At 53.5% G+C, this 9,208-nt stretch overlaps 1 protein-coding gene across 1 annotated transcript in view; it reads left to right on the top strand.

Moving 5' to 3' along the window:
- The first annotated feature begins 747 nt into the window (after positions 1 to 747).
- RASSF5 (Ras association (RalGDS/AF-6) domain family member 5) overlaps positions 748 to 9,208 on the top strand; it is a 17,594-nt gene continuing 9,133 nt past the window's right edge. Inside the window, exons 1-2 of the mRNA XM_010084545.1 lie at positions 748 to 898; positions 4,831 to 4,943. Coding sequence (XP_010082847.1) covers positions 748 to 898; positions 4,831 to 4,943 — 264 coding nt within the window. The remainder of the gene's footprint in view (positions 899 to 4,830; positions 4,944 to 9,208) is intronic.

The raw sequence follows: 9,208 nt of genomic DNA, 5'->3' as shown, positions 1-9,208 counted from the left end.
TCTGTACGTAAGAGGATGGCAGAACAGAGAGGGGACAGGGGTGATGTTGAGGGTACAAAGTGGCAGATTTCAAGCACGTTGTTAAACTGATGTTTCTGTCCCACCCCATCATTCGACACTCAGTGTGGTTGTAACCGATAGATGCTGTGAAAGGACCGTGGTATCCATCTAAAAACCTGGCTAACTGTGCAGAGCTTAAAGCAGTGTTATAAATAAACCTAACCTTAGTGTATTCCTTTAATTTAACCTGTGATTAAACATTTGGGACTTTTTCCCCCTTAAACTTCAGAAGGCTGCAGGGGAAAAGCAGGAAAGCGAGGGGAGGATGTTGGAAGGAGCCCTCCCCGCGTGCGGCCGGGTCCTGCGCTTTCTCTCTCTAATCTTTTCTGTTGGGTTGTTTTATCTTATCAAGTAAAAAGCCCCAGAAATAGAAAGTTTTCCATGGCTAATGGGACAAGCCCAGAGATGCACAAGCTCTGAGCTGTGTGTTGCCTCATTGCTTAAAAAAAAAAAACCACACAAAACCAAAAAAAAAAACCCCACACAAAAAAAAAAACCCACAACCTCCGTCAAACAGCAGCAGGTTGTAAATGGACAATGTCAATGTCTTATCTCCGTGGGAGGAAAGGCCTCTCGGGAAGGCAGCCGTAACTCACGCCGATGCGTGTTGTACCTCGGCAGCGTTCGGCGCTGAGCTGCCCATCGGGCTCCACGTGCCCAGGGAGCTCCTCATCTCCTCTCGCCAGGATGACAGACAGGAAAGCACGGGCAGCCACTTGTTTTGGGCTCGTAACAAAGAGAATTCGCAAAATATTCCGGCATTTCCCCAAGTCCAAGACTTGGTCTGAGGGACTCCGGCTGCTGCGGAGGCCGAGCAGGGAGGTCTTGCTGCTGAGAGGTAGGTGGTGGCGTGAATCGGTGCGTTGGGATGTGTTTGCTGGCGGCTGCTGCACGTGGGTGTTCTGCTGCTGATTTTTTGTTGGGGGATCCCTGTGCGCTGCAGAGCACGGCTGGTGATGCTCGGCTGGCGATGCCCAGCTGCGTGGGATCCTGCCCGGCTGGCACAGGGCTGGCACGCTCTCCAGCACACCGAGCTGCTTCAGCTTCTGCTCCAGCTCCTTCTGCAGCCCTGCTCTTGCTGGAGTGCTGCAAGCTCCGGGTGTTGGTGCTGCCCCACTTGCCACTTGAAATTCAAATTTGCCTTTTAGGAAATAATGGCTCAGGAGCACCTGCCGGCAGCTGGGTTTGAGCTGCAGACCTGCCAGGGGGACCTCTCGGGGGGTGGTTGTCACCAGGGGGTCCTGTCTGCTCTGAACAAACAGAAAACCAGGTTTCACCTGTGTCTGCAAACAAACTAAACCCAAACCACCTGTTTTAGACTTAAAACTGACGTCCAGTGTCGGAGCTGCAGGTTTGAGGCAGAGACGGGGCTGGATCCTTGCCGTGGGGGTGTCAGAAAGTGCTTCGCAGGAGAACCGAGACCCTTTCCGACCTTTGGGGGTTGGAACTCGATGATCTTTAGGGTCCCTTCCAACCCAAATCATTCTGTGATTCCTGCGTTTGCCTTGTGCATGCTGGTGGCGATGCCGTGGGTCCTGCCCCGTCCCCTCCCGGCAGCAGGAGACGCCAGCTCCGGTGATGCCATGGGGCCACATCCTGCTGCCACCCCCGAGGTCACCCCGAGTGACGTCAGGCAGCGGCATGGAGCCCTCGCTCGTAAGCAGCATGGTTTGCAAAACCAAACCTCCTGCGTAGCCCGCGTTTGAAGGCGCGTGTGAGCTGGCTGGAGGGTTTTGGAGTTCAAAGGCAAATGGAAGAAACCAACATCGACCGCTTCCAGCGCACAGACACCTGTGGAGCCTCACACCACTTTCCAAACTCATGGTGTTTTATTTTTCTTTCTTGGCTGGCTCTGAGCCTTCCCATGGCAGCTGGGTCGCACTTCAGAGGTTGTCCTTAACTTTGCTGGTGTTGGGAGCATTCCTGATTTGCCTCTTTTTAATTTTTTTTTTCTTAAATGAATGGCAGGATCCTTAAAAAAACCAGGAATTTGAGCTTTACAATAATTCCTGCAATTTCATAATTTATTTTAACATCACACAAGGGGGTTTGCAGCTTGTTTGAAGCGTGCCCTCTTGACAGCCCTCCTCTGTGGTCCCATGTGTGCGGGGGGCAGCTGGCATCGGGGCAGAGCAGTTGCCCAGCACTGCTGCAGGAACCACAAACTTCAGCTAGAAAAGTTTAAGAGCATCACAGGGGAGGTGCTGGGAGCCGTTGGGGGGGGGGGGGGGTAATCTTATTGAGTCTCCCATGTGGTGTCCCTTTGGGGTTGCAGGAGGGTTTTCTTCAGGTGAGAGCCCGGCTGGGGTCAGGTCCTTGGAGCCTCTGTCATTGCTGGGCCAGGATCTGACTGCTCTGCCACAGCCCTACACCTTCTCCTTTTGCCGCTCTAGCCTGAGGATCTGGAGCTTGCACGTGGGTCGAAGGATGCCCCATAGCATCTGCAGTATTTGGGAGGTGGGAGGATGGGGGTGGGCAGGATGACTGCAGCCCTATATTTAGGTGTCTGGGGGGGCACCTGTATTGGACTGCTTTACACTGTCCAGCTTTATCCCCTTGACAAACTTTATCTGTAGGAGAAAAGGAAATTCCTTTCAGCCAGCAGAGTTTTTCACAGAATCGTGATGTGACTTTTTTTTTTTTTTTTTTAAAAGCAACTACATTTGCAAGTGTTGCTTTGTTTGACTTGAGTGGAAATAATCTCAAAGCCTAAGTGGAGGCATCCTGCTCCTCTTGGCAAGCCTGTCACGTGGCTGCTTCCTAAAGCTGTGCTGGGTTTCTAAAATTAGTGTTCCCTGCCGGATACCGGGTGATTAGGTCTGTTAATAGGTGGCGGTGACTAAGGAGGTGTCATTCTTTAATCCCGTAACGAAATGCCTGGCCATAATGGGCCTGATCCGGGGGGGTGATTGGGACCTGTAATTTCTGTGGTCTGTATTGCGTATTTCAGACCTCTCGCTACATGCCTCCTTTGTCCGGGATGCTCGAGCTGTGGTCCAGGGAGCAGGAGGCAGCTGCCCGGATCTGAAAATCCCAAACTGAATAGGCAGGAGGGACTCTGTGCTGGTGCCAGATGCTCAGGTGATCCCGCAGCTGGAGCATCCTCAGATTGGCACCTCCAGCAAAGACTTGGCAAATGTCCCCTATTAAAAGGCTGCTGCAGTTGCTGGAAAGGTCATGCATTAAATTACCATGTAACTGTGCAGCTAATCTCTAATTGAAAAAAAAAAAAAAAGCAAGTCTCCCTGCTTTCCCCCAGGCTTACTTGAGACAACTGACTCGGAATAGGAGAATGACGGACAGCTCATGCCAGACGAATGTGAAATGATAAATGATTTCCCCATTTCCCCTGGAGATGGATGTTTTCCTCCCTCAGGCAGCAGTTCCCAGCAGTGGTTCAGCTCCCCTCATTCATTTTTGGGCATTCCCGTGTGCGAGCATTCAGCAGAGCTGAGCAGAAATCACTGCTTCCAGAGCAAACACGGGATATTCCTTTGCTTTCCTGCAAGCCTGAGATATTCAAAACCAATGACCCAAATGCTAAATAAAAAAGGGGGGAAAAAAAAAGAAGACTATTTAAAATAGAAGCTTGCTGGCTTGCAGCTGATGGCAGGGCTGGTGCAGGGACAGGCGCTGTCCTGTCTCCTATGCAGGGAACTCTCTTGCCTTGGTTTTAGGATTTTTTTTTTTTTTTTTCAGGTCAGTGACTGCTCTGGAATTTTGTGTAGTGTAAAAAGTAAATTAACGCTGTTTGTATGATGGTTAAAAATTAAAAGGATCAGAAGGACGATTAAAGTGGAAGGAGGTTGTTAGTGGCACAGGAGGGTATGGAGAGGTCTGGGCTTTGAGGGAAGGGGCTGGGGGAGCGATAGCTGCAAATACATGATGATGGTTGTGTCTGGAGCTGGCTGTGCCAAACCCTGCCCCTCGGCAGCCGTGGGTGAGCAGGACCCTGTGCCTAAAGAGGTTAAACCAGGCTCTGCAGAGTCATCTGTGCAATTCCTACCTGGAACTAGTTAATGTCTTACGGGATGGGTCAGCGTCCAAAGAAAACACTCGGGGTGAATGCTGCTGGGTCCATGCCTTACTGCCCCTGCGCAGCGTGTGTGCCGGGGATGGGACCTCACAGCTCTGCTGGGGCCCAGGACGTGTCTGTGCCTTCTCCAGGGGTGGCTTTTTGGCAGCCTGGTGGTAGATCCATGCCTCGGTCGCTGTAACTGGCCCCATATTTAGAGACCTTAAATAGTGTGAGTTCTGTCTAATACAAAGATGCTTTTTCCCTCCTGATGTTGGAAGGTGAAGCATCCTTTCCTCGTGAAGTGGCCAGGGTTTTGCTGCAGGCGCGGTGCTGGTGACATCTGCAAGGAGCATAGCTGGGGAGTGGGGTACCTGTGGTTTGGGGGGGCTTGAGCATATTCTTTACTTTGTCTGTGAGCATGTCGGCAGATCGGGGAGAGCAGCAGGATGCAAGGCAGGATGCTGCAGCACTGCAGCAAGAAACCCAGGTTTCCCTGGGAGAGGATATGGGAGCAATTTTTGCTCTGGATGAGGTATTCTGCTACCTCTCCCCATCTGCAGGACTGTGGTGGGGTGGGGACATGTGCCAGGGTGGGGACATGCACCTGGCTGGGGGCTCTTGCCATGCCGGTGACCACGAGCATCGCTCTGCCCTCCAGCAGGAGTCTGGTCCCTTCCCGGGGTCCCCCCGCTGCTCCCCGACAGCAGGCTGGGGGTCTCGGGTGCCTGACTTTCTCCTTTCTCCCCGTGCAGACTGCAGATACACGTGCCACCAGGAGTGCCGCAGCCTCATCCAGCTGGACTGCCGCCGGCCGGGCCAGAGCCAGCTCTCACCCGAGAGCACCCTCCTGCCGCCCTGCAGCCAGGTACACCGGGGAGGGGACTGTGGGGGGGTGACAGCCTCCTGGGGACCCATCACATCTCCTTCAGAGATCAGAGTTCTTGCTCCCAAAGGGTCTTACGTGGGGGAGTCAGAGTTCTTGCTCCTGAAGGGTCTTACGTGGGGGAGGTCTTGTCAGAGGGGTCAGCCCATCGGTCCCGTGCCCCCAGCCAGCGCCTGCTGCTGAGTTGCCTATATGCGGTGTACATCTTGGCTGTACATCCTGCCGGAGGCTGTGTGCGTGGGCATCCCCTCGCTGTAAATGCATGTGGGAGGAGAGCGGTGCCCTCTGGGGACATCAGCCCCAGGGAGGGTCAATATCAGCATTAAACTGTGTTCCCCTGGGTGCGGAGTGCTTGGAGAGGAGCAGCAAAGGTGCGTTTCTCCTGCGTCTTGGCAGAGTGCAAGCACCACATTTGCAGGGAGCTCCGGCTGAATAGCTTTGGTTTAAGGGTTTCAGTAGGTCCCAGGGGATTGAGGCTCTTCAGTCTGTATTAGGGATGTGCAGTAATCCCCAGGGCCACTCTGGAAGGTTTAGTGTTTGTTTAATTCCCCCAAGGGTCCTGTGGTGCCTGGGATGCTGGCATTGCATGCAAGGTGGTGTCGGTGTCTGCTGGGGCAGGCTGCAGGGCGCAGTGAGATTGGATGATGCTGCACAAGTCGAGATGCAAGATACTTAATGCTGGAAGCTTAAAACATTGCTTAGAAACCAGCCTGCAGTGGATCTGACTTGCACAGAGCCTTTTCCATCTCTAAATGCTTTTTTAAGACTGTGTTGTCTCCTTCATTCTAACCACACATTTCTATTCCCCTTTGCGAAGGACCCTGATGCCCTGGTGCAGAACTGGGGGTGGAAGCGTGCGTTAGGACGATGTGGGGTTTCTGTTGAGGAGCTGGTGGGGGGTTTGGTTGTTTGTGCTTTGCTGTGCTGGGTGTGCAGAGCTCGACCTCGCTGGCTGCTCAGAAGGGAATGGTCAGGAGGGAACCTGAGGATAGATGGGATTTATCTGATCAGTTCTGCGTTACAAAGGGACCCTGAATGGATTCTCTGCTGAGCCTCCAGGTGTTTGAGGGTGTGAAGGCAGACTGGGGTGTGTTTACATCTCTGTCATTGGGCTCCCCCCCCCTGCAGCATGGGCAAAGGTTGATTTTCAGAAGCATTAGAAAAGCTGGTTTCCTCTCCAGGGTGAGAGCAGCAGCCCGGGATTATTGATGGTCCCAATAATAAACAGGGAGCCTGCGCCTCGCGGCCATTCCTCACTCTGACACGGCTCTGGTGTGATCCCAGGGTGGGGGGGCGGTTTTCTGCCAAGGAAATGAAGTCCCTGCAGTTACAGCAGCAAACAGAAATCCATAAACCCATCCCCAGGTCCTGGCCAGGGATCACCCCTCTGACCCCCCTGCACAGCAAAGCGCTGTCTGGGGTCTCGTTACCTGTGCTGTGAAAGGCTGGGGGGGGGCCAGGAGGTGTCTGGGCTGGTGTGAGGGCAAACGAGGGTCAATCACGGCAATAAAGCTCCCTTCTCATCTGTGGGTAAGGGGTAATCAGGGGAAAATCATCCTCAAGTTTACTCGATCGGAGCCCATAACGCTGAGCACACAGCCAGGTTCCTGGGGTGTTTGTGTTGGCCAGGCGGGTTTTGCTGCTTGAAAGGAGGAGGATGAAGGGAAAAGTGTCAGTATTCCAGAAAGAGACTAATAGGGTGCCTGGGTGCAGTGGGGGGAAAAAAAAAAAAAGGGAGATTGCTCAATGAAAAGACAAGAAAAATTAATAGCTGGCATAGTTGGAAGTCATTAAATAGTATTATCAAATGTAAGCACAGGAGAAGCATCAGAGAAATAGCTACTTTAGTATCACGTAGTTAAGTACTGTTACCGTGTAGCACCAGGCATTTATAATTTGGGCTTTGATCCAGCAAAGTACTTAAGAGTGCATTACAGCTGGGTCCCAGATTAGCCTCCCTGGGTGAAATCCGGGCTCTGCCAAACCTGACACAGCCTCGCCTGGTCTCGGCAGCACCAGTTTGGCCCCTGGTTTCGGCAGAGCCGGTTGTGCCCTTCCCACCTGGGAGCTGGTGCCAGTCTCTTGGGGCCGTTGTGCAGGTGACCCTTAACTGGAGCTGCTGCTGAACAAAAATACTTTGAAATTACTTGGTTATTGGTTTTGTTTGGTTGGGTTTTTGTGGAGCTGATGTCCCAAGCAGGTGGAGTGCAATGGAGAAGCAAAGGTTCCTGGGAGAAGCCAATGGAGCGATGTGGTGGGAGTGCATCCAGTGTTGCATGGGGCACTGCAAAGCTGCCTGCACCCTGTTTGCACTGAAAAATGCTCAGGGCAGAGGCTCCAGTGAAGCCTTGACACCTGTGCCATTCATTGGCCCAATGCTGGCTTTTTGCTTGTGTTGCACATGCTCGATTTAAGCCTCTTTCCCGTCTAAATATAGCCCTGCGAAGCCGAGGAGGCTTGTGCCGCTGCAGAAGCACGCGTGCTGCTAAGAGGATAGCTTATTTATTTGCACTTGCAAGTTGCTTTGTAAATATGCCATTTGGATCCTTGCCTTCCTCTTTGAGATGCAGATGTTGCGTCCTCCCGCTGGTTGTGTTGCACATGCTCGATTTAAGCCTCTTTCCCGTCTAAATATAGCCCTGCGAAGCCGAGGAGGCTTGTGCCGCTGCAGAAGCACGCGTGCTGCTAAGAGGATAGCTTATTTATTTGCACTTGCAAGTTGCTTTGTAAATATGCCATTTGGATCCTTGCCTTCCTCTTTGAGATGCAGATGCTGCGTCCTCCCGCTGGTCTGTACGCTGCCGTCCCGTTTTGTATTCACGGGATGCTGCTGGCTGGGGGGGACGGAGCTCTCCAGGGCTTGCGGCAATTTAAGTCCTTCAGCCAGCAGATACAGATGGGAGGGTACAAAACACCATCTGCAGCCTATCAAGAGGGGAAGGGGTTTTGGTGTGTGGATGGTAGTTTGTGTGAAGATCTTGGAGCCCTTTTGAAGGAGCCCTGGGAGCTGGAGAAGCGAGCGGTGGCCCCGTGTTACTGGGGTGGTTTGCTGATGGTCCTGCTGCAGATGAGCATCCACCGCCAGAGCACCTGGAGATGAGTTCTGCAAATCTGACTGTGCACATCCTGGCAAAGTACTCCTCCTTTTGGGATTCAACTTGCTGCACTCTTCATGTGAGCACCTCCCGTGATGTTGTAGCTCTCCATCACATCTCTGTTCATTCTAGTCTTCCCTTTCCTAGGCTGGCGTCCCCATCCCGTACCTCTGTTCTGCCCTGCCCTTTGCGGTACCTCCAGCATCCTTTATTCTCTCTTGGATGGGCTGGCTGGGGCTTGTGTGAAGCATTTGAAGTGTGGGCATAGGATGGATTTATCCAGTGGCACGATACTCTCAGGCCTCGTTCCCTCTTTCTTTGCTGAAATATGGTGGAGGATGGTTAGCGTGTGCATTAATACTGCATTCCCGAAGCGGAGTCCTTTCTAACACTGCGTCTCAGGCTTTTCTTTAGTCCCCTCCACCTGCTCCTGAACACATGCTGGTTTCCAGGTGGGTGGGGAGAGCCCATGCTGGGATGTGCCGCATCCCCATGGATCCAGCACGGGACCCCCCTGCAGAGTCCGGGGATGGGGCTGTGCCGGGCTGGGTCCCTGCGGGGCTGTGGAGGAGGGGGGAGCAGGGGTGATGCCATCACTCTGAGGTTCTTTCCAAGGCCAGCACAGCATTTTAACCGGTCCAGAGCGAGTGCTGCTTGCAGACAGGACCGAGGAGCTGAATGGCGTTTTCCTGGGCTGCAATCAAAGCTGCCTCAGCCGGGTGCCAGCGCTGCTGCAATTGCTCCTGCTGCTCTAAAATTAGCCGTGGAGCAGAGAGGCACCTGCTGCTTCCTGTATGGGGGTGACCGGGGGCTCCCAGCACCCCTGAGGAGGGTCCTCACCAGCCTCCCAAATTCCCCACCACCTTCTGGCAGCGTGGTCGGGCTCGGTCCAGCCTGGGTTTGATCCCCAAGACAGCAGATGCCATGCAGCTCTCAAGGATGTGCTAACAGGGAAGGGGCAAGAAGCCAGCCCACGATGGCGATATATTTTGGGTAGCAAAGGAGATGCTGGGGGGTACCCAGGGACCGGGCAGTATCCCAGGGCCAAAGCCAGCACCTCGACCCCAGCGTGCAGCGGGGTTAGAAATTTTGCAAGAGGAAGTGGCAGGGCTGCGCGAGGCGAGCGCAGGAAGGGGAGGCGATGCTGCACCC

The sequence above is a fragment of the Pterocles gutturalis genome, unplaced genomic scaffold, assembly GCF_000699245.1.
Source record: "Pterocles gutturalis isolate BGI_N339 unplaced genomic scaffold, ASM69924v1 scaffold765, whole genome shotgun sequence".
NCBI lineage: Eukaryota > Metazoa > Chordata > Aves > Pterocliformes > Pteroclidae > Pterocles > Pterocles gutturalis.
Note: the sequence above shows the minus strand (reverse complement) of the source record. Positions and strands in the feature narration are given on the sequence as shown.